The 26,144-nt window shown below is 38.4% G+C and overlaps 2 protein-coding genes across 2 annotated transcripts; one reads left to right on the forward strand and one right to left on the reverse strand.

Annotated features, from left to right (window-relative positions):
* Positions 130-19,963, forward strand: LOC109831757 (serine/threonine-protein phosphatase BSL1 homolog). The gene is given in 23 exon segments (XM_020399159.1): positions 130-296; positions 298-375; positions 378-453; positions 536-596; positions 981-1,059; positions 1,167-1,246; positions 1,326-1,420; positions 3,993-4,092; positions 6,620-6,689; positions 8,790-8,891; positions 9,206-9,287; positions 9,374-9,550; positions 14,953-15,115; positions 15,212-15,416; positions 15,502-15,672; positions 15,744-15,982; positions 17,041-17,125; positions 17,226-17,324; positions 17,386-17,585; positions 17,664-17,739; positions 18,426-18,561; positions 18,655-18,794; positions 19,433-19,963. Coding segments are annotated over 23 exon segments (2,640 nt in total). The 5' UTR covers positions 130-254; the 3' UTR covers positions 19,517-19,963.
* LOC109831758 (syntaxin-32-like) lies at positions 21,001-26,077 on the reverse strand. The gene is made up of 5 exons (XM_020399160.1): positions 25,591-26,077; positions 23,059-23,309; positions 22,790-22,971; positions 22,038-22,244; positions 21,001-21,299 (listed from the first exon to the last, which is right to left on the reverse strand). Exons 1-5 carry the CDS (start codon positions 25,835-25,837, stop codon positions 21,140-21,142), a joined length of 1,047 nt encoding a protein of 348 aa, XP_020254749.1. The 5' UTR covers positions 25,838-26,077; the 3' UTR covers positions 21,001-21,139.

Raw genomic sequence — 26,144 nt, forward strand, 5'->3', positions numbered from 1 at the left:
TGAATTACTGTTAGATGTGACTTTTGCACCATTTTGGTGCAAAATTTGCACCATTTTGAGGCAAAGGGTTGGAGATGCCCTAAAAGGGAAACCCAGAGCTCGAAAACCCTTAAGCGCCAGTCCCATTCGAGAGTCCAGGGAAAACCCTCTCAGCTCACTAAATAAACACCCCCCACTTCGATCCCGTCTCCCTCCCCCCCAAAAAAATATCTCCGGTCAGCGGCGAGGAGGGAGAAAAACCCTAACCCTAGGCGATGGGGTCAAAGCCATGGATGGTGCCAGCCCCGAGATACAGGCGCGACGGAGTCACGGTGGGACTCCGACGACGACTGGCGCGGCCCGCGCTGGCGCACCACACGCGTGACGGTGGTGGCCCGCCACCAAGAACCACGGCCACGAGGCTCATCCTCTTCGGCGGCGCCACCGCCATCGAGGGCGGCCCTTCCGGAATCAGTAATTTACCTCGAACCTCTCCTCGGCTCTCTTGATCCGCTGAACTGTTTTTTTGGTAATTTTTGTGATTTCTTTGGAGTAGGGCTGGATGGAGTGACGAATTCGGTGCACTCGTATGACGTTGAGACCAAGAAGTGGACCAGGTTTCAATCCTTGCTCTTTGCTGGAAAATTTTAGCTTTTTTTTTTGGAATTCTTTTGATCATGCCCCTCGTTTTAATGGTAAAAGGTAACTTTTTTGGTATTAGGGCTGTGAGATTTGGTACTGATACTTCCCTTTTTTGAGTTTGAGGTTTTTTGCTTGGTTCCTTTCTGGGGAACTTATTTTGTTTAGAATTGTTGAATTTCTTACTGGGTTTAGGGGAAAAAACAGTTGAATTCTCTTTTTTGTAATGGAAAAAAGTTACTTATTACGGTGATGTTCTTTTGTGAACATACTATTTTGCAATAAAATATATGACTTATCGGTTTAAATTAGCATTTGTTCATGGGAGTTCAGTTGATGCAAGTTGTATATTTTATTGACAGAATACGCCCTGCTGGAGAACCGCCATCCCTTCGGGCTGCCCATGCTGCAGCAGCAGTGGGCACTATGGTTGTATTTCAGGTAATAAATCTTCAAATTTCCACATATTTTTAGGATTTTGTAGATGTTTTTATCTTTTTCTTCTTTAAATGAGAAAGACGACTGATTGAATTATTTCTAATTGCTAGGGTGGCATAGGCCCTGCCGGACATTCGACTGATGACCTCTATGTGTTAGATTTGACGAACGATAAATATAAGTGGCATAGGTAAGGTTTTTGAATGAAAAAGAGTTCTTTGTTTTGTTTGGTGTGTTAAGATATTGATTGGGGTGTGTTTGTACTACAGGTTGGTGGTTCAAGGGGATGGTCCAGGACCTCGCTATGGCCATGCCATGGATTTGGTTGCTCAGCGTTATCTTGTGTCAGTAAGTGGGAACGATGGTAAGTCATTTTTTCTAGATTGAAGTAGTTGCTATGATGAATTATATATTCATGTCAGAAGATTTTAGATTTAAGGACAAGCTATAACTTGATTACACTATTCGCTGGGTGTTTGCTTCTTGGGGCCTGTTTGGATAGGATGGAAAAGTCCTAAAAATTGATTTCCATGCTCTGACACAGTCATAGTGGACCCCCCCCCAATGCTTTAGTTTGTTTCATTTCAAGACTTGAGGAAAGCGGCCCTTGAAAACCCCATCCACATCACCAAAACAAGGAAACCCAATTCAGAGGGTTTAGCTCTGAAATGGGTTGGAAATCAATTAATTAGGCTTATAATAATGGGGGACTTGGGAGACATTTTCTCCAAACTAAAGCAAACACCTTTTTCCATGATGTTTCCAAACCAAACAAGCACAAGAAGCTGAGGAAACATATTTCTTTCCTATTTTCTATTTCCCATCCATACTACTGATTAAGGTGGAAAACCATTTCAACCATTGATTTAGGGGTGTACTAAACAAAAATAAACCTTTTCCAAGTAAACCATGGAAACTACTAAAAATTACCTTTTTGTTCTAAAATTGGTTTCACGTTATTTTGGTAAACCAATCAAACAGCCTCCCAATGAAAAAAGTCTGAAAAGAGAAGGAAAATGTCAGATACTTGCACTGTAGATTGTGGATTTTGTTTGTGAGATGCAAATATGCTCTTTCTTTTCAATGAAAAAAAGGAGGGACATGAAACTTAAGAAAACGGTTGATCATGCAAAACACTCCCAAGTATTTTAGCATGGATTCACCTGGAAAGGATTTGCATAACTAATATGGTTACGGTTTGCTTCTGAGATTCATGTTGCTCCATACAAATATATCTTGCACTCTGTTCATGATTTTAAGGATAGTTGAATAAATAAGCTAAAGGTATCGAGCTACCTTGTCCATTTCGCAGCCCACCCACCCTGATACACCCTGAGTTCCATCCTCCAATATGCACACATACCCCACAAACACACAATTCAAGAACAGTTTATTGATGAAGGGGAAAGTATTTTGCTGTCACGGCCAATTTGGAGAAACTTGCATGTATATCATTTGCTTAAGAAAAAGACAAACTGCTGGTCTGTTGAGCTCGCACCGTACTGCCCTGTATGCTTACAACTTCACAAAGGAATCATGCTTCCAGTAATAAATTTAAGTCACTTCTGAAAGGTTGGCCTCATGATTGGAGACACATTCATGTGAGATGTATTAGTTTTCATGTCAGGAACTAAGGGTGTTTTTGGCATTGTGAAAATGGGCCACATTTGGTTTTACAACTGGCTCTTTGATAACCAGTTTAGTTGTGGACCCCTGGTCCACAACTAAACTGGTTAAAACCTCTAAAATTGAACTGAAAAAAACTGGGCCATTTCTGGCCCACCTTTTGCCAGTTAGAAAACACCTTAAAACGGGACCTGGTTCAAACCTGGCCTAGTTTTATAAGGTTGCCAAACAGGCCCTAAGACTACAAGTCTACAACACTGATTTTTTATTGAGGGTCTTCATTGTAGGTAATGGTAGTGAGGATATGGCGAGTTAATGCAGGTTTGGTAGAGGACTGATGTTTCCTTGTGTAATGTGGATCGCATTTGTAGTGAATGAACTCAAACGCTGCAAATGAGGTTGGAAGGACACTCTATGGAAGCACCCACTGCTCAAGGAGAGCAGCTAACATTTGCTTAGTGCATGACTGAAATTAATGCCAAAAAAGTAAGGTAACTTACAAAATAATGGTAGAGGGGTTGCCAATTGAATATGATTGGTTGCCTGCAAGATGTCCTAATTTTGTTTGTTTCATGATGGAAATACTCGCACGAGAAGCCTTAAATGAGAGAAGAGGTGGACTTGGAATGTAAAATAATTAAACTGAAGTGTGTTCTAGAAGTAGCATGAGGTGGGTAATCGTCTTGAATAGGGCAGAACAATACGTGGGGTTGAATAATGTGGATATGTTGACAAGTGTAAGGCTTTCGAGAATGAAAACCATTAGACGTCATGTTGATGTTTCTATAAAGATGAGGATGAAGTCAAAGAGATCTTATAGTCCAGGAGTAATAAGAGTCAAGAGGTGAATCATTCTCAAAAATTCTAAGTGAAGACATAGTACCAAGAAGGCGAGAGAATAACTTGGAGTAGTTCTAAGTGGAAGCTGAGAATAAATAACTAAAGGATATTGAAGCAGGTAGGAAGAGAATGAAATTTGTGAGAATGCAGGTTATGCGATTTTCTGTTTTCCCATACATATACATGTTCATTGTATTTGGACTACTTTATGATGTTGATTTGAAACCCTGGTTATCATTTATCCTTGCATGAGTTTAAAATAGCCCCTTGTGGACACTGGACAGTGTTGTTTTTTTAAAAAAAAATCTTTTTTATAAGGTGTCCTGAGTTTTACAATTTTTTCTTTGTTGGTTGTTTATTGGTTATTCCTTCCAAGACATTCTTATGTATGTTCATGGAAGATATTTTACTAGTACTTGATACTTGATGAAAATCAGCATACTGAAACTTATTTTATTTCGTCTTTACAGGAAAGAGGGTCCTCTCGGATGCTTGGGCTCTGGATACTGCACAGAAACCCTACAGATGGCAGAAACTTAATCCTGTTGGAGACAAACCTTCTGCTAGAATGTAATTATATATACTTTAAATACTTAATTTAATGGATAAGATTGCATTCTAATAGCAATTGTAAACCAACAAGAACAAAAAGTCTGTTCATAATATTCTTTCTAGCTATGGTTGATTTAGAAGTTAATTTTTTTTCATTCCTTTTAACATACATGATGGTTTAATATAGAGGAAATGTATGGTAAACCTGTGTATTTGTCTTTTGAGTTATGTTGATGCTTATCCATTTAACATGGAAACTGCGACTCGGGCTTATTCTCAGAACTCTTATGAATTTGTTGTTGATAGCATGCCATAATGCCTAATTTAGTTGACCCATATCAGTACTATAAAATGAGTGCTATTATCAAGAGTAGAGATCCTTTGCATCCTTGCTTGTAGAGAATCTTGACAATTCACCAATAACATCTACTCTTTTCTATGGACCGCATGAATGATATTCTGTATATAAGTTATGAAATTGTTGTTGATAGCATGCCATAATGCTCAATTTAGTTGACCCAGATCAGTACCATAACATGAGTACTATTGTCAAGGCTAGAGATCCCTTGCATCATTCCTTGTAGAGAATCTCGGCAATTCACCAATAACATCCTTGCTTGTAGAGGATCTCAACAAGCCACCAATAACATCTATTCTTTTCTATGGCCGCATGAATGATATTCTTTATATAAGTTATGTAAAAATATCTTTTAATTGTGGGATCCACTGGACGAGCCAATATTATCCATCCACATAACCAATTGTGGAAATTCTCTACAATCAAGGATGTATGGATCTGAACCCTATTATCAATGCCTACCGAGAAGAGTGTAGTTCAAGACCTACTCTGCCATTGCTCCCTCAAGTTAATACAATTATCATTTATCACCAAGTACAGGTTCAATTCTAGAATCTACCTACATCCCATTGTTGGATATTTCTTCAACATAAGCTTGGAATTTTATTTGTGGGGATTCTTGGATATTTATATCAAGAATTACACTTTTTTTGTGCTGATTTAAGTGACATTTCTCTAGCTGTTTTTTATTATCAAGTTTCTGTTTATTTACTAACTGAAATGAGAGTACTCTAGCTGTTTTTTTATCACCAAGTTTTCTAGCTTTTTTTTATCACCAGGTCCTTCATCGCCTGTATATTCTCATTAATTTGGCTTTAGTGAAGATTAAACAGGTTAGCTGTTAGGCAGTCCATGCATGCCTATCAAATCTCTTTAGTAGATAGGAGGCAAAAAACAAATACGAAGGATTACATCTTTGTATGTTTCTCCCTTAGATTGAAACTAGCTTGGTACTTCTATTCTTTACCCTTGGTGGAAGTTAGCCATTCCTTACTTGCTTATCTTTTCCCTACTTCCATGGCCTTTAGCCTCTATCTCAGGGCCTGCACCGAACTGATAATGCATTGGGACACCTCATGTGCTGTTCAATTTGGTGCACAGGTTAGACTGTGCATGAAAAATGAATTGTTAGATTCAATTGTCAGGCTTTCAACAATGGTGGCCATGAAAGGAAATCTAGTTTGAAAAAAGCGGATCTTAGAGGGGAACTTAAAACAAAGAAGATGCTGCAATACTTAGTTAGATCTCGATGGATGCAGTTTGACTGGGCTGGTTAAAGGCCCAAGTGAACCAGTTACGACATCCATAACTGGGCATTACACCTTTTTGGATCAGACCGATTTGACTGACCAGTTGTGGGAACGGACTAGACCAAGCCGCTTCTTGCATTGAATCATGAGCGAAATGGATTGTTTTTGAATCGTGAGCGAAGTGGATTGTTTTCTCTTTGAACTATGGTTTTCAGTTTGTTTCACATGGGAAGGACCCAGGTATGATACTATGACACCAATTACAGTGCAAGATCCTTAATTAAAGTTGGAAGATCCAGCAGCTGGTCGTGAAGATTCAATTGGTTTTCAATCATTATCTGATTATGACTGTGAAAGTTTTGTCTATTCTGAATTGTAAGATCAGGGCCAGGGTGTTACGTGCAATGTGCTGGTAGTATCGTATTATTATATTCATGGGGACAATGGATGTTTACATAGAAGTTAAGCTTTATTTATGAGATATAGATTGAGTTATTTTCTTAGTAAAGAATGTGTCCCTGATGTATTGTGTCCTCACTTTTCTAGAATTTCTGAACCAGTTTTATATTTCACTGTGCATCCCATCATTACACCTATATTTATATTTGTGTCGCGTTGTTTATGGTTTTATTCTCTCTTCGTCCTTGGTATGAATGTCATACACTTTGATCGGCCATTTTGTCATCACAGTAATATCAATATATAGGTGTTCACTATTCAGTGTTTCTAGAATTCTCAACATATTTTATTTGTACAGTCTAGGAAGTCACTCGGTGTTTGCATGTTTTGTGGTGCCTTAATTCCTGAGAATTACATTTTGACTGTATAGTTTATACCATCATAATACTTTAAACTATCTGTTGCAGTTGATATGTGCTCTTAAATGTTGTCCTGGTTGCTTCCTTCACGAACTGGATATTTTTGATGCATCTTGCAGGTATGCAACAGCTAGTGCACGTTCAGATGGGATGCTCTTGCTATGTGGTGGGAGAGACATTTCTGGAACAGTATATTTCCTCACCTTTTCCACAGAGCTTAACCAATTTAATGATGCTCTCACCCATTCAGAATTTTTATAGTATACGATTTGACTAAAAATTGAGTTGTAGCATTGCCAAAGGTGTACACCTCAGACCTGATTTTACATCATTTACATGAGGCACTGGGCCTCATAAAGCAGTTAATTTTACCAATTCAATGGTGTTTATTAATGCTGAGCATTGCTGAAATCTGAAGGAATTTGAGGTGGAAGAGAGAGGTAGGTTTTGTGTGCCAGAGAATGAGCATACATATGAGTTCTGGTAGGAAAAACAATGTTTTACGGTCTGGACCTGCTGGGGTATCCTATAGACCTGGGACCCTGGGTGATATCCTTGAAACTTAGAAAGTGTATTTTCGATGATTGGTTTCAATTTCCGCTGATATACCATAGAATGAATCACCTGGGAGAGTTCCACCAGCATAATACCTCATTCATATTCTATATAGCTATAACATTTCAGAGAAGAAACCTTTTCCACACAGTTTTAATCTTAAGAATGTGAAGGATTTTCTGAAGTTCAGGCAATAGAAGTAAAATAAATAAATAAAAGAGAGAAAAACATGTTGTAGTCTCACATACATGATATGAGGCAGTGAAGTCATAGAAAGTGTTGTTGTTGCTAGATCTGAATGCCTGTCTAGGCTTAGAAGTTCTGTTTACTAGATATCTCTTTCTAACTTGGCCTTGGAGAAAATTTCATGGTAAGAATCCATTGTAGCTTTTCAACATTATTCATCACTTAAATTTTTTTCTGAATCCGTAAGAAAGTTGAAGAAATAGGTCATCTCAAACATACATCAGATTTAAAGATCAGTTAGAAATTATCTTTAATGTGTGCCATTTCGCGATTGGAAATTCTAACTTTTACACTAGGATTATTGGAAACTTTTTGGTGGGATAGCGCTTTCTTTGTTCACAAATTCATAGTGGACCACATCTTGATAATTGAGCTGTTATCTTGGTATTCATGTTTGACTTTAGTATCATGTTTTTGGCCTAGAAGCACGGTATCTGAAACTCGGATAATTGCTATTGGTCTTGACCAGGAAATTTCCATTATTCTGAGTACATCATCTTGATGATACGTACATACTACAGCGACTTCTGCCAGAGATGCCTGATTGTGAAGCCTATTCCCTTTTACTTGTATATGTTTTCCCATGGGATTTCAGAAGTTTAGTTTTCTTCCCTTTTCTGGTTCTGTATAAGTTTGAACTTTTGAATTGATATAACTCAATTAGGAAAATACACCTGGTATGAGTCATTGTCAATCTTAATATTCATACTATTCATTGAACAATAGGCAGAGTGAGCATGATATGAAATGCTCTATCCTTCAAATCCCTTCATATGGGCCTCAGTATCCTTCATCAAGATGTGAAATTTGTATCAAATCCTAGATTTGTGAGGGACTACTACCAAATTACACTATCTTCTATATACTTGTATCTTTAGACATCCCTTTTCTCCACATCCCTGAAGTTTTTTCTTTTTTTCTTTTTTCTTTGTGTGCAATTGCATGTTCGGCTTTCATATTCTTTCCATATCTGGATATTCTTGTTCTTTCTTTTTTATGTATGGCTGCATGTGTGTGCATGTCTCCACTAAAGGAACTCCATCAAATCTTCTAGGCAACAATCATCATGCCTTTTAGAGTCATATGATCCACCATGTTAAGGCCTTGGTTTTTGTATATTGAAACTATATATGCGCTCTTCTACTCAAATGTGGGGAAATTTATTTCTGCTGTTTGATTTCATTTCCAAACCAACGAAGCACTTGCATACTTGTTACTGCATAGTACAACTAAGATATTTATTCAACTGTATAAAGTAGCTTCAGCGAAAAGGTTTTAAGACACATCATTTGAGCTTATGGTACAAAACTCTTCATGTTGGTAGATGTGGGATACAGTTTTAGTTCAGTTTTCATTTACAAGTGTCTTTATGTTTCATACTTCGTATAGTTTTTTGTATGCTTCTTTACACACGTGGAAAAATTATCCATCTAATTTAGTTTTGGGTACCGCAAATTATTAATTAAACTAATATCAAATTACTTACAGCCACTAGCAGATGCTTATGGGCTACTCATGCATACCAATGGTCAGTGGGAATGGACTCTAGCTCCTGGTGTATCCCCCTCACCAAGATATCAGCATGCAGCGGTAAGTAATTCATTATAGGTGCCAATTCAAGTTAATTCAAGTGTGGATGATGAAAGTTTTATTAATATAACAAAGAGAGGCATGTCGTCCACAATATCGTGTATTCTCTATTCCTCAAAAAAGAAAAAGGGAAAAATGATACAACTGTCATATGCCGATGAGTCGAGTGTTTTTATTCTCTCCACCATCTATATGTTTGCGTGTTGCATGTGTCTGAAGCATTATAAGCCTACTAGCTGGATGGCATTGGATACCTTTTGCGTAAAATATTTGCTACCATATTATTTAGCTTCTTGCGATAGTTCATGTAACAGGTCTTTGTCGGCGCGCGGTTGCATGTAACTGGAGGTGTTCTTAGAGGGGGAAGAAGTATTGAAGGTGAAGGTGCAGTTGCAGGTAAACTCATAGCATATGTTTACTCCACTTTTTCTTGTTTGCTATATGTGCAATGAATTTTACTTATCATGTATTTCTTCATAAAGTTCTGGATACTGCTGCTGGGGTATGGTTGGATAAGAATGGAATTGTTACCACTTCATCCCGGTCGAACAAGTCTTCTGCTAATGATCGTGATGCTTCTTTTGAGCTTCTCCGTCGTTGCCGCCATGCGGTTGCCTCCGTTGGGTCTCAGATATATGTACATGGTGGTCTCAGAGGAGGTCAGTTATTATGTTTTTACTGCTTATGGTCAAATGTTTCATATCCGAGATGTGTTTTCCAAGGTAGATGTATTCGTAAAATGTTCTTGTATTTTCATTGTCGCGTTGCCTCTTAAAATTGATTATTTATTATGGACAGCTACTTTTAATCTTTTATTGTTTCGGTAATCTAATCCAAATCATTCAACTCAATCATGTTTTGACAATTTCCTATTGCAAATCTCCAAGAAGCTTTGTTTGTTTAGTTAAGTATTTGTAATATAATTGTATGCACTAGCTAGTCTTTTCTAACATTTTCTACAACTGATAATCATTCATTTTGCTTCTGTAATCTGTTTTCGTCTATGGAGCTGGGGCCATTCAATTCATTACATGGACATACCATGAACTCCAGTTATATTTGAAATAGCCAACTCTTTGTTCTCAAACAAGCACAGTTCATTCGGATGACTGCTGATAGTATTTTCTTGAAACCAATACTTTTTAATTGGTACGAGTCGCCAGATAAGCACCCTTGATCACGGAATTATCAAGAGTGGGTTGTGAAGAAGACGATAGAAAAACACAAGAACAATTCAGTTTTAGGCAAAGGAAAATACCTTCTCTAGATTATGAGAATAATAGATTACAAATCCCTCTCTCTCACAATCTCTCTAGAATCAGGAACAATCTCCCAATTCTCTCTAAACCCTAATCTCTTGATTAGAATCTCACCTCTTATCTCTTTCTCTGATTTCTGATTGTTTAGAACCCTAAAACAATCATATTTATATAGTTTGCAATGTGGATGACAAACTTATAATTAAACAAACCAAAATCAATAGGAAAACAGAGTCCCAAACGAACCAGGAAGGCCTATGAAACCATCGCGGTCGACCGCAGAGACACATGCAGTCGACCGGATAGAACGAACGAAACTCAGTATCAACTATAGGGTTTTGGCGGTCGACCGCCGAGTTCGTCGCGGTCAACCGCGAAAAGTCCAGGGACTTTTCTCTGTGCTGTGCACGTTCGCGGTCGACTGCGGCGTCACGTGCGGTCGACCACTGGAAGCTCAAAATGCCTCCTGAAGTCTTTTCCTATGAAGGAAAATACCTTCTCTAGATTATGAGAATAATAGATTACAAATCCCTCTCTCTCACAATCTCTCTAGAATCAGGAACAATCTCCCAATTCTCTCTAAACCCTAATCTCTTGATTAGAATCTCACCTCTTATCTCTTTCTCTGATTTCTGATTGTTTAGAACCCTAAAACAATCATATTTATATAGTTTGCAATGTGGATGACAAACTTATAATTAAACAAACCAAAATCAATAGGAAAACAGAGTCCCAAACGAACCAGGAAGGCCTATGAAACCATCGCGGTCGACCGCAGAGACACATGCAGTCGACCGGATAGAACGAACGAAACTCAGTATCAACTATAGGGTTTTGGCGGTCGACCGCCGAGTTCGTCGCGGTCAACCGCGAAAAGTCCAGGGACTTTTCTCTGTGCTGTGCACGTTCGCGGTCGACTGCGGCGTCACGTGCGGTCGACCACTGGAAGCTCAAAATGCCTCCTGAAGTCTTTTCCTATAATCTTCGACGTTGCTGTCTTCAACGACTTCGTCCACGTCTCTATTCTCAAGATACTATGAGAATCATCTATCCTCAAGCTCTCATGAGGGTCGCTAAGCCCCCGAAGCAAGGAAGAAGATACACCCGTATCATGACTCCCCCCTTTAGGAACTTGAAGTCCCGTTCAAGTTAGAACTATAGCTGAGGGAACTCGCGAGCTCCTCCTTTTCGGAACCACTTGGCCTTGCTAGGAATCTAGTCTCGACGTCCGATCAGAAACAACTCCTTCGTCCCGCGTCTCTTCGTAGTCACCTTCCACTCCAAATTGCAACCCTCTTTTAGTGGCTCCTCATAAGAACCAATGCATAGCGCAACAAACTTCTTGCTTTTACTAGCCTTTTCGCTCGGTTCACCGTCACCAAATTGGTCTCCTTCGGAAGAGACGCCGAACGAAATATAAACTTTTTACCATCTTTGGTGAATGTGTACTTCTGAGCCCGTCTTTTGTAGATCGCGTATCTATCCCACAAATAGGGATTGCCCAGTATAACCTGACAAACATCCAATGAAACTATGTCGCACGTGACCTCGTCAATATACAACTCATGGAGCGCAAATCTGAAAATGCATTAATCAATTACACTCAGTCCCGTTTCCTTCTGAATTCACCCTAATGGATAAGGTTTTGGATGCTTGACTATCTTCAGACCCAGCTTCTGAACCAAGGTCTTGGATATCAAATTCTTCTCGCTGTCTGGATCAACGATGGCATCTATCAAATTGGTCTTCACCTGCAACTTAAGAACAAAGAGCTGCTCTATAGGGTCGTCGTCCTCTTTCGTGATCTGTTTTTCCATCATAAGGTTGAGACTGTTGTTGGGTTCTGTCATCCCAGGGACTTCTTTCGGAACTTGAGCTATCACGTATGTCTTTTTTTCCTCATTCTTCAACCCTCTTGGCTTGAGATGATGATACTTCTCCTAGCACCGATCAGCTACGTGTCTTGTCTTTTCGCAATGATTACAAATCAGCCCTGCTTTCCTTGGATCACTTTTCTTCTTTTCCTCCTTAGATTGAGAACCACTAGACCCGCCTTCAGCTTGTTTTGCATCTCCATTTGCCTCGTTGCTCTTCTTTTGCTTACCTTCGATGGCAATAGCCTTCACGCTCGTCTCTGCAATAGAATCCACCGTGAATAACTTCATCTCTTTCCGGATGTAATCGCTCAATCCCGTCATATACTTCATAAACACAGAATATTCTTTCGTCGTAATGTTGAGGACCATGGTCTGTTGCTGGAACTCCGTGGTGTATTCTTGAACGGTTTGATTGACTCTTTGACGCAAGCCGTACCACTTGTACCAACGCTCCTTAAGGAATCCTACCGGGTAGAATTGTTTCATCAATAACTCATTGAACTTATTCCAAGATACCGCCTTCTTTTCCTGATTATAATAAGATTTTCACCATGTCAATGCATGTCCCGAAAGCTTCAAAGTCGCGAACACTAGTTTCTCCTTGGATGAATATCCGTAGAGGGTAAAATATGTCTCCATCTGCTGGATCCAATCATCGAGTCTCTCGACGTTGACACTCCCATTATAAACAGAAATCTTCACTTTGAAGTCTATTTTTAAATTCTAGTAAGAACCCTTACCCTTTTGATATGGAACAGTCTTGATAATTTCGGTCTCCTCTTCAAAATCAGATTCCTCGTCTTCCCCGTCGGACTCTACAAGTCTCTTCTTGTCTTTCGAAGAAGATTCCTTATTTTTGTTCTTTTCTTGGAAAAGATTGACGAGCTGTGTGAGAGTCGAACCCATTCCCTCCATTTGTTTCTCCAATACATCTAGTCTTGTTGAATTATCCCCTTCAGTCATTTTCTTCTTCCTTAATCTCTGATCTCCTTCCAAAGAAATAAGGATTTCGCCTAGCTTCTTGTATTGCGGTCGAGTGAGGACCATACATAGGATTCTTCCTTCATAGGATCTGATTGTTCTGATACCAACTTGGTACGAGTCGCCAGACGAGCACCCTTGATCGTGGAATTACCAAGAGTGGGTTGTGAAGAAGACGATAGAAAAACACAAGAACAATTCAGTTTTAGGCGAAGAAAAATAGATTATGAGAATAATAGATTACAAATCCCTCTCTCTCACAATCTCTTTAGAATTAGGAACAATCTCTGAATTCTCTCTAAACCCTAATCTCTTAATTAGAATCTCACCTCTTATCTCTTTCTCTGATTTATGATTGTTTAGAACCCTAAAACAATTCTATTTATATAGTTTACAACGTGGATGACAAACTTGTAATTAAACAAACCAAAATCAACAGGAAAACAGAGTCCCAAACGAACCAGGAAGGCCTAGGAAACCGTCGCGGTAGACCGCAGAAAGTCCAGAGACTTTTCTCTGCGCTGTGCACGTTCACGGTTGACCGCGTCGTCGCGTGCAGTCGACCGCTGGAAGTTCAAAATGCCTCCTGCAGTCTTTCCCTGTAATCTTCGACGTTGCCGCTTTCAACGACTTCGTCCGTGTCTCTATTCTCAAGATACCATGAGAATCATCTATCTTCAAGCTCTTATGAGGATCGCTATGCTCCCGAAGTAAGGAAGAAGATACACCCATATCATTAATAATGTAAATGGTCTTTTTATTTTCTGTATTATGGGCTGATCATAGTCATGTAAAATCGTACCCACTAAACTCCTACAGGATCAATATGTTCAGCCTGTCAGTTCTGGTTGCCCATCTGGTTACTGCATCAAACCTCACTGTGTTAGCCACCTAGTAATTTCGGCACTTCGGCACTGAAACATTTTTGTGATAAATCTATGTAATTTAGTCATGGCTTGCTTGACCACAGAAGGTAGACTCCAACCGCCAACTTGAGTTGAAAATTTTTAGGCAGTATTCTTGCTCAGTAGCTGTCAAGCAAAGACGTGAGTATCATTTCATTGAGGTTGATATCTTTTGACTATTGTCATTATGCTCAATTCTTTTCTGAAGCTTTCTTGATTCTCACTGTTTGGCACATGCGCTCTGTATCAAGCCTCATTTTTAAAGAAATAATTAGTTGATAATGAGGTGTTGACAAAGTTACAAGGCGGTCAAGGCACCGGACCTAGCGCCTAGAGCTTAGACAGGACCTAGGAGGTTTTCTTATTTTTTAATTTTTTATTTACAACAATTAATAATAAATGTCAATGTTAGCTTCGGACTGGTGCCTTGACGGATTTCTTTCTTCGTTTAATTGGTGGAAGGGTTTTTGTTGAAGGTTAGAAGAGGTGGAGGATGTGCTCATAGTTGGTGGAGGAGGCTGAAAGATTTTGGAGAAGGTTGGAGGATGTGGAGGCTGCAACGGAGGAAATTCCGACTAAGACCTAAGCTGTGCAGTCCACATAAGCGGCCCACGCTTCCCTAGGCATTCCAAAGCCCTAGGCAGGTGGCCTAGGTACCATTTAGGTCTAGGCGGGCATTTTGGGTGTAGAACTAGGTACAATCCATTAATCAGCTTCACCCACCTATATGATACTATGGTTATTGAGCTGGCATGTAACCGTCAGATGCTAACAGAATAATGCACCACCAGGTCATTGTCATTTATAGTAGGCATAAGCTGAGGCATGGTTGACATTAGATGATGGGTTTTAGAAATGTTTGCACTCTTGTTCACTTGTTGGGTAAAGAATTGCTAAATGACTTCTTATGAGTGTGTATGTGAAATGAATCACTAGTTCTTCTGCATTAGTTGGATTATTCTGATCAGAAGTGATCACATAAATTTGAAACTTAGTGCCGTGCTTAATATTGCTTTCTGGTTTTTTTTTCATTTTGCAGATATTCTACTCGATGATTTTCTTGTGGCGGAAAATGCACCTTTCCAATCTGAAATTGATTCCTCCATGTACAGTATTAACAGTACCCCATCTGCGACAAATCACAAGCTTGAGCAACCATCTTTGGATAGTATACCAGAGAGAGGCTCATCTGGTGGTTCAAGGTTTCATTCTGTTATCTTCTTTTTTCCCCTTATTTTATTACTAAATTGAAGAGTTTCCTGAAACTTGAAAGGTGACTGAAAATTACTTTTTACCAGCTTGGACCAGAAGTCAATTGACAAACTAGTTCAGGCTTCTACTGCTGAAGCCGAGGCTGCAAGTGCAGTTTGGCAAGCGGCAAGAGAAGCATCAGAAAAAGGTCTTTCAGATGATAACGAAGCTTCTCCTCAAGCCTATGAAAAATCGGAGACCTCAGATATTAACGATGGACTTGAACGTGATGTTAGATTGCATCCTCGAGCGGTAATATACTGTAACCTTTTGTTAAATATAAATTTCTTCCAATATCTTGAATCTGACACTTCCTATAACTATTGTTATGTTTCAGGTAGTGGTGGCTAAAGAGGCTGTTGGTAATCTGGGAGGTCTAGTACGGCAACTTTCTTTAGAACAATTTGAAAATGAGGGTAGAAGAGTGAATCCTGCAAACGGTGACCAAGTTTATCCACCTAAGAAGTTCTTGAATAGGCAGAAGTCTCCACAGGGCTTACATAAAAAGGCAGGGATTTGACAGAATTTGATGTGTTTATCATTGTGTTGCATTGTTTTACTGAGTTCTTCTTCCTGCAGATTATCTCCTTCCTACTCAGGCCAAGAAACTGGAAAAGTCCTGCAAACAGAAGCTTTTTCCTTGATGCATATGAAGTTGGTGAGCTTTGTTATGCTGCTGAGCAGATTTTTATGCAGGAGCCCACCGTTCTACAACTGAAAGCACCTGTAAAAGTATTTGGTGATCTTCATGGTCAGTTTGGTGATCTTATGCGTCTATTTGATGAGTACGGTTTCCCATCAACAGCTGGTGATATTACGTAAGTTGAGCCTGAATATGTTCTGTTCTGAGTTTTTTAACCTTCTCTCATGGAAACTACTATGCTGTGCAAAATGATTTTGAATCAATTTTGCATTTTACTACTGGTAGTTTTTCTGCTAGAGATGGTAATAAAGGAGACTGCCTATATGGAAACTAGGTAGAAAGGAAAGTCACATGGGTCTTGAGGGTATTAATAACTTCAGCTTTATGGTTAGCTATATAAGTGTTCCAGTCATGGTCTAGTTGTCTTTGTTTGCTAAAATGCATAAAGGGGAGGAAAAAATTCGAAATTTTTGTTTAAGGCGCCAGAATAATTAACTACATAGATGGAAAGCTAACTATTGGATATTGCTCAATTGTGGTGACTCTTGCAAGGCAATAAATGGTCAAATTGAATGCAATATATAAGAGGATGTTCTAAGCTATGAAAAATAGGTGTTAAAACAAGCCTCAGGGCGAAAAAATGTACCTGTGTGCTGAAGATACCGGTTGTCATGCTGGGCTCCAGTCAGCTATTAATTAAGACAACCGTCAGATACAGAATACCTGCATGATAATATTGCTTTTGTCATTAACTAATATATGCATGCCTTTTCAGCTGGTAGAATTGGCGGAATAATTAGTTGGCTTGTTTTTAACTTTTCTATTGGCTTATTTTAAAGTTTTCTCCATTCTGATTCTTGGTCCACTTGGTCAAAGGCACTCCATAACTTTTCGAGCCTCAACCAGTATTTCACTAGTTATCTTGTTTCTTTTAAGTTGAAGGGCCTGGAAGCCCACATCTAACTGAGATGGAAGGGATCAAACCTTACATGATTGAACATTTCAATTCACACGGGTAAAATAAGGTTCCTTCATAGAGGTCTCTCTCCATCTTTTTCCTTCCATTGATGTTGATTTGCAGACATACAGAGTAGCGTCCATGACAAGCTATAAACACTCGTCACCACTGCACAAACATGTGCAAACTTGCACAAGCATTATCTAAACGAAGAGTGATTGTGATGTTGAATTTGGAACTTACAATTCAATATTAATAGACTTTTAATGATCCAGGTATATTGATTATTTGTTTTTGGGAGACTATGTTGACCGTGGGCAACACAGCCTTGAAACAATAACCTTGCTTCTTGCTCTTAAGGTAAAAAGTTTGGCAGCTTTGGCTAAGATTACTGTTGCAACTAACTTATTTTTTATCATAGGCGTTCAACACTGTCATTAATATTTTAACATTTTAACAGATAGAATATCCAGAGAATGTCCACCTGATCCGGGGGAACCATGAGGCTGCTGACATCAATGCTCTATTTGGTTTCCGTCTTGAATGCATCGAGAGAATGGTATGATGCAAAGATAAGTCTTTCTTTTAATGGAGTTAAGATACTCATCAGAAATTTACAGGGGGAAAGCGATGGGATATGGGTGTGGAACCGATTCAATCAACTTTTTAATTACCTGCCTCTTGCTGCTCTAATTGAGAAGAAAATTATATGCATGCATGGGGGCATAGGGAGGTCGATAAACTCTGTTGAGCAAATAGAGAAGCTCGAAAGACCCATAACTATGGATGTTGGATCCATCATCCTAATGGACCTTCTATGGTAAACCTCTTCCATGTTATTACCATCATCGCCTGTTGTTTTTTATTCTATTTTGTTAAATTATTATTTAAATTGCAGGTCAGACCCCACAGAAAATGATAGTATAGAGGGATTGAGACCAAACGCCAGAGGACCTGGTTTAGTCACATTTGGGGTATGCTTGTATTATTTATGTTAGGTGTTTTGTGGTTTTATTTGGTCCTGATTACTTATGAAGTTAATTGCTGGCATGTATTTTCCACACATAATAATGGAAACTAGTTCTATCATATTAATGTACACTGCCTACAATTGGTGTTCAGGGGTTAATTCATGTTCTTGAATTGTTTCCTGTCCCAATGTAAGATCATTTAAAAAGTTGAATATTGGAAATGAATTGGGTGTATTGGAAAGAGACTTTAAATTTTCAAGGAATCCTGTCAAACTTGTTGGAAAAGCTGATGGGTGGCGCTGTGCAACAAACAGAGAGCTCAGCGTTCTGTTGTAAAATTAAGTGTTCTGCTTTAAATGGTTAAATAGACATATTGAAGTTTGCATTGTATAGGTTAATGGCCAGGAAAGAACAAGTTTTAGCGAATTTTTTAACCGTATATAAAAAGAATGTGATACTCCCAATGTATAATACTAATGTGATGTGCAACTGAAGCTAGTTAGATGTATTTATGTAAACAACAAACAAATGCGTAGTGCCTGCATCTTGCTTGGGTCTTTGTCTATAATTGTCAGATAACCACCACTTTATCAAGCTTAAGCGCCTCATTATAACTGTTTGTTTCCATGGTTTAAGATATGTTTTCATCCTTTTAACTCTTTCATTCTAAAGTCTTTCTCAACTTGCAGCCTGACAGGGTTACTGATTTCTGTAAGAGGAACAAACTGCAACTTATAATTCGAGCTCATGAATGTGTGATGGATGGATTTGAACGGTTTGCACAAGGGCAGCTAATTACCCTGTTTTCAGCAACTAATTACTGCGGTACATATGCATTTTTTTTCAATTCCTTATCTTTGTTCTATAGCTCTGCGCAACATTATTTGATAAAACCTAAATGGTATCATTGTGTTTCAGGGACTGCAAATAATGCTGGGGCAATACTGGTGGTTGGTAGGGGCTTAGTCATTGTTCCAAAGTTGATTCATCCACTCCCTCCACCCCTACACTCACCAGAGTCATCACCGGAGCGTGTTTCGGATGACACGTGGATGCAGGTGAGATCTATAGATTCTCCAACTGTATCATTTTTAGTTTCATCCATAGAAGTTTCACTTATCAAATTACTCGGAATTCAAAAATTGTGCACACATGCACACACAACTATACCTGAGTTCATCGTCCATGTCACAAGGTGTCAACCTTTCAACAGATAATCACTTCAATCATGGTTCTGTTTGAATCTGAAATTTTGTTGTGGGTGAGTACTTGCGCGTAACCGACGACTCAGCTAGCGCTAATCTTTGTCCATGACACGCTTAACCTTACTACCTATATCTGGTCTGGAGGGTGATAATGCTCTTTATAAAAACTTTACCCTCATTTAGGAAATATTATCGTAACATTAGCCACATCTCAAAATAATAAGAAATATCAAGTTATTATAATTTTCATTTTGTTTAAGTTTAACTTGAAGTCAGAACAATGTTGACCAATGAGTTCATGAAGTTAACAATTAAGCTCGAGATTTTGGTAAATTTCATGAAACCAGTACTTGGAAGAATTTGGTAATTTGTAACAGAGGCTGTTTTTCGCCAAGCTATTCGAGTCTGAAGTAGAATACTAGAAGCGCTCACATCAATATGACCTTCTTTTTTCTTTTTTCTTTTTTCTTTTTTCCTTCTTTCTTTTGCAGGAGCTCAACACTCAAAGACCACCTACTCCTACTCGAGGAAGACCACAATCTGCTAGTGATCGGAATTCTCTTGCATATATATAGTTGTCTTTTGCACAGCGGAAATTCTTCATATCTGCATCAAAATGCTTTTTATAACCTTGAAGGTGCTCAAGCTCTTCAAGTCAAATCCTGACCCTGCATCTCTTAGGGTCCAAGAATCAGGCTTCGGTGCCAGCATCACGTGTTGTGAAATTCTCAGCCTGCACCCTTCCATGACTAAAGGAGTTCGGTACTTAGAAGTTTCACTTTGTGTTTATAGTGTACATGATTAAGGTAATAACAACATTATATTGTAATATTTGGGTCTCATCCTGTTGTATATGCCCAGTGTATGCGTCTAGGGATATATATTGTAACCTAGTTTTGATGGAATATAGGGTCATACAGTTCTCTTTTCCCTGATTTGATGTATTTGGTTATAATAAGTTGACAATGTTTTTCTTGTAGAAGTCAATATTATTTGTGTATGCATGCGCAGGTTTTTCTCAAGGTGTTTATTGTCAACAGTTCTGTTATCGGTGCGAAGTATTATGTTTTTAGGGAGATAAATCTCAGAATGATGAGAGTCGCAACTGCTGCCTATTATTTGTTACTAATTGTTACTAATTGTTGATTGCCCTTTCAAGTAATATTTGCACGCTGGAGTTATGGTTCCTAACCTTACATGCGAGTTGTCGGTGGATGATTTCGTGAATGCTCAGAATCCCTCGCTCGGTCTTTTTTTTCTTTTCTTTGTGCTAGATCAGTGTTTTTGACGGCTTGATCTTTGGCACAAAGCTTCCCTTGGATCTAGTCTTAAGATAACTCTGTTTCTTTTCCTTTTATGGCTTTCTTGATCTTAGTCCCCCAAGCCTTTCTTATTTTGAAATTAATCCCACCAAATCTTTAATTGTGTTGAAATTAGTCCCCACACGTCTTCATATTTTGAATTTAGTCCCCCAACTCCTTTTCAAGTGTTCTGAAATTAGTTCATCTAGCTAACATCGGGTTAAAAAAATTTTGGGGGGCTAATTGCAAAACAATTAACATATTTGTGGGCTGATCTCATAATATAAAAGATTTGAGGGACTAAGTTCAAAATATGAAGATTTGGGTGCCTAATTTGAAGCGTTGAACGATTCGAGGGACTAATATTAAAAAGATGTTTTTCTTTTATGATTTGATGCAACGTATTACGTATGAGAAGGTGATGAACTGCATCTGCAAATAAGCATTTTGGCAATAATTCAACATAACGAGCACAAAATTTCCGGTCGTGATCCTATCAAAACTACTAGGATTGATACCATCAATAGAGAAGTTAAAATTCCCAAACTAATCCTCTATAACTACTCGTAATGATGTAGACTATCCCTTTCTATAAAGAGAGTGTTGCGATAGAATCCTTACTAAAAAAAATTTCTGCACAGGTCGGATATAACTAATCTTATGACATAAAAGTTAAAACCCAGAACGAAGGAAAAAATAACGAGGAAGAAGCAACAACGCAAGCAAATCATATCATTCATCCTCATTCTCATCAATAATAAACGCATAACAAACAATTCATCAAGCTGCTTTATTAACCCCACAAGCGTGGACATGGGAAACAATATTGACAAAAGAAAATTACTATGTATGGATTACAGACAGTAGAAACTTTACGGCGTTGACCTTGTAAACAAATTATGCGACAAAAAATAGAAAAATCATAAGGAAAACCATGAGTACAAAGAATATCTTAATCATCAGCCATCGGTTAGAGGATATGCCGTTCAGGTACTTCAGCAGTTGGCCCTGTGCTCCCTCCACGTTCGCTAATGTGTCATCCATATTCTCGTCAATCCTGTGGTTTTTCAAAATGTTCAGGTTTGAAGTGTTTCACGCAGCAAATTAACATGATTGTAATCAAATATTAACCGACAAAGAAGTTTAGTAGTTTCGAGAAATCAAAGCCCATGGTTAATTGAAATGGTATAACTGCTTAAGCTTTGTCAACCTATAGGCACTGTTTCCTATTAGCTAACGATACAGCAAACAGAGGATACTTCATCATAAAATACACTACAGCAAAATATAATCCCATGAATCTAAGCATACGGTAAAAGAAAGGGCTAATTGCGGATAGCCCCCCTGTAGTTCTACTGGTCCCAAATGCGGATAGACACCCAGAAGGAATATTTCCCCCCTCTTAGATAAAAGAGAGAAAAAAGTCACTTAAGGGTCTACCCGCACTTGGGCAATAGAACTACAGGGTGTCTATCCGCAATTAACCCTAAAAGAAAGGATAAATAAGCTCTTTGTATATGCATTCACATGCACCCTTCATCAGAACTGCTAACTTCGTTCAACAGTAATTGATAAATGTCCCATCATCAACTTGAAGTTCTTATGAGTACGGCCAATCTGACAATCTGTTGACTTCATAAATAACATAAGCTACAATGATCAGGATTTTTTAAATAGTAAATTTTCATGCATTACATTATGATGACAGAACCCCGGAATCAAAAGTGAAGAATCGAAATAACAAGTGAAACTTTCATCAATTTTCTGTTTATATCAGAAAGGAAAAGAAGAAAACCTGATGGCAAGCTCTCCTTGCTGGGAAACCATGGTAGCCAGTTGTGTAAAGATATTGCTGAGCTCATGAATGGTTGATTCAACATTTTGAAGAGCCTCGGCTCTGCTCTGCATGTAAGTATCCTGTACTGGAACCATTTGCTGTTGCTGCTGCTGCTGCTGATGATGACCCGGCAGCAAAGGCTGTGTATCACCATTGCCCTTTTTCCTGACAATACAGAAGAAAATTAATGTCATATACTCATCACATTTGAATGTTCATAGAAATTCTATAGGAAATAGAGTTGGATACTGTACGAAATAGTTGCAACTTTTGTGGGGGAAGAGAGAGAGAAAATTGTTTCACCTAGGGTGAGTTAAGGCATGTAAAAGTGCCAGAGTCAAAACTCATTAAAAACAAAATAGTCTCACATAGCTCAGTTTCAAAAATATACAAAACATTGTCATATCTATGAAACTAACTGATCCTAAACAACCGGAATTGATTACCATTTTGAGGACATCCGTATTAAAAAATATTAATGCTGCAGATACCTATCTATGGGAAAATTACATGTAAACAATCGTTTAGAGAGTTAGACTATGTCAGCATTATCATGGAATAATTTTCGGACCATCATTTAGCTTTTGTTAGCCCAACAAAAAAAAAGATAAAATGTATCATCTCTCCATTTAGCTATTATATTAAATTTGTATGGACCTAAAATTTAAATTTAACGAAATAAGTAAATATCATTTTGCAGACAACATTACCTAGGGGGAAACAACTGAGAAGAAGAAGAAGAAGCTGAGTCATTTGCCCAGGGTGCTGGTGGTGCAGTTGAGTCAGCAGATCCCCTCGAAACCAAAGGACGTTGCCTAATGAAAGGATTTGTAGAATCTTTTGTTGCTGAAGATGAAAACAGTTGTCTTCTGTTCTCATGAACCTTCATGTTCTGCAAATTTAACATACAGCTGGGTTAGCTTTTATACATATACATATACCTAACTCAATATGAGTAGAGCAAAAGATCTCATTGTACCTCTGTCCGCATGGTTAGGACTTCTTTGAACTCCTTCGTTGCACTCATCAAACGGTTCTTCAAATTATCAACCACAGTAGTTGAATGGCTGGTAGTGTCATTGGATATATTGCCAGTTTCATTCTGCGAATTACAGAGAAGTTGCAGATCTACAACTGCAGAATTTAAAGCTGTAATATCTTGCTTAATGACTGCTGTAAGTTCCTGTATCTCAACAGTTGGATCATCAAAAACCGATGTTCTCTTTGCCACTGCATAGAAAGGGGGAAAAAGAATTCAGCCTCAAAAGGTAGCTGCACTATGTTCAGAAGAAAACAAAAAGGAAAACGAAAAGAGGCTGCTCAATATCTTGATACCTAGATCCTTAAGAATTAGAAACAAATATACATGATGCAATGATCAACATCATTGACCTATTGGCAGCTTTGCTAACAGAGTACTTGCAGGGTTCACAAATTGATGCTTTTCTCATATTTATGAATAACCAGTAGGTCTATTGGTTCTCCTAAGCCACAATCATTCTTACCGAGAGGGTGACCACAATGATATTTAAAGGTTAAAAAATTGCCCGGAACTTTTCTGAAAGCACAGGCAAAATATGTTGAATGTATAAAAATTTAAAAAACATGGTACAAATATTATACAAAACAATTGAGAGTTGATGAGATGAGATTCGCTTTATATGAGCTTTTTTCCCAAAAAAAACAAATCTAAAAGGAGGAAAATTAGGCTTCTTATTGATAATGATGAATAATGAAAGAACAAGAGCCTAAAAAAGCTTTAACCATCTATTTGTCTATCACAACATGTTAGTATTATGTTGTCCAAGAGGTGAATGAATATTGGTCATATAATCAGTAAAAAAAACAAGGCTGTCAGAAATAGATACGGCTTTAACAACATAGTGAGTTACTTACATAAGCTGAGAAAGGCGGGCCTTTACACACTTGTAAGAGAAACACCAATCATGATTAGGTTAGATAACTTCAGTACATGTCCTTGACCTTATGCTAGGACAACAATAAACACATCAAACTCTTCATTTTTGTGAAATATTCAGTTGGCGACATGAAGTCTTTTCCATTCATCTCTGTCAAGAGTCCTCTTTTTCCTTAAAGGAATAACAGACATATCTTTTACAATCACAATAATCCATGTTCTTCTAGGTCAAGCCCTAGTCTACCTATGTTCATCAACCATGCTTCATCATTCCTAATCAAACCATTTAACGGCCTCATTACACATATACATATAGTCTCCTTAATTTTGTCTTCAATTGGAACCTCTAACTTTTTATGGAGACATGTCTTATCATATCTTGAGTGCCACAATAAGGAGCCAGTGCATCTATAGGAAGTTTAATGTACATTACAATAAGTTTCTTAAAAAAAAACCTAAACTGAGTTCAAGATGATTCTATATCTATGACTTAATTACTGACATCAATACTAATATTTAAATAGTAGTTTCACATGTCTCAGCAATTACTAATTTTTGCAGCCCCAAATATCTGTCTTTCCTTTTCATAGCTCAACCTCATTTTCTCCTTTACATACTACCAATTCTCAATTGAAACTATCTCTGGAACTAATTTATCAATTAGCAATCTCTGACTTTCAAAACTATTTATACGTAACAAAGTCAGCTAATAAGGTTACAAAACGCTCCTTTATTAAGTAGTGCCATCTAGAAAAGACAAAAAAAAAAGAGCTAATTTCTCTTAAAAAAACACAACTGAAAGACCGGGGAGCTTTTTTTTTAGATTTATAACATCCCCTCAGCACGCTGAACCAATGCACCAGGAAAGAAGTCAAGTGCAAACTTAGAACCTCCAATATCATAGGAATATTCAAAACCCAGAACTCCTCATCGCTTCTGCACTTAATAAAGCACTCAATATATAGACTTTTTTTTGTACGAGAAAGGACGCAAAATATAGACTTCTTTAACTGAGATTATAAGCTTATGTCCTCTTCTCGCACAAAACATTACAAATTTTTTTGATAATGATAAATCACTCTAATTAGCATCAAAATGCATTCTATTCTTGGATTTGAGTAACTTGACTTAATGACAATGTTAGCTTTCTCATAATCAAGGAATACCAAATCCATTTGGAATTATGTTTCTCCGCTTTCACCTACAAATTAGTGAATAGACCATTTTAACTTCAATTCCTCAGATTGGAAAAAGGTGTTCACCTTCACTTAAGAATCTAATCACAATCTTATTCATTATAAGAGAAAATACCAAATCCATTTGCATAGACATCCAACAGAACAATATGAACCTGAAAAGGCCCCGAAAACCAGAAATCAAACAGCAGGAACCAAACTGCAATTCTATATGATTCTTATGCTCTATTTGCACATGCAAGTCATCCAGTGCAGCCAAATGGGCCCTTTGAGCGATCTATATACAGAAAATTCAGCTCCTCCGCTTCCTAAATTATTTATTCATATAACTGTATATAAGAATAACAGCATGCACATTAAGCGAAATATTGGCCAAAATTGTAGCATTCCCACTTACATTTCGCCAGTTTGGCGAGCTTTTGGGAGGTCTGATGGATCCCAAGACCAATCTTGGAAGCTCTCTTGTTGAATTCGGAGTGAACCGAGACCCCCGACGACTTCGGCCCCTCGGCCGCGTTCACAGCGGAGTTGCCAAACTGCGCGTCCGGTTGATGAGAGGGGATCGACTTCTTCAGTCTCTCCGTCGCCGTCTGAAACTCCTGCGTCCGATCTCTATACGACGACTGCGCCGACCTCGAATGCATCTCGACTTCTCTCTAAGATCTAGAATTTAATGGAACAAATTTCAACCGACGGTAGGTCCAGATCTGGGAGCGGGTGTTGAAACGAGCCTAGGGTTTGAGCTCCCCCCACAAACTTCACGAATTGATCCCTCGATCTTGAATCTGAGGAGGCGAGGGGGGTGCAGATCTAGGGTTGGGTGATGGAACGAGGCTAGCGTTTTGAGAATTGAGGGGGGATTGGAGGGGAGGTTTCGAGGGAAGGGATCGCGAGGCTAGCGTTTTGAGAATTGAGGGGGGATTGGAGGGGAGGTTTCGAGGGAAGGGATCG

The sequence above is a fragment of the Asparagus officinalis genome, chromosome 2 (genome assembly GCF_001876935.1).
Source record: "Asparagus officinalis chromosome 2, Aspof.V1, whole genome shotgun sequence".
Lineage (NCBI taxonomy): Eukaryota > Viridiplantae > Streptophyta > Magnoliopsida > Asparagales > Asparagaceae > Asparagus > Asparagus officinalis.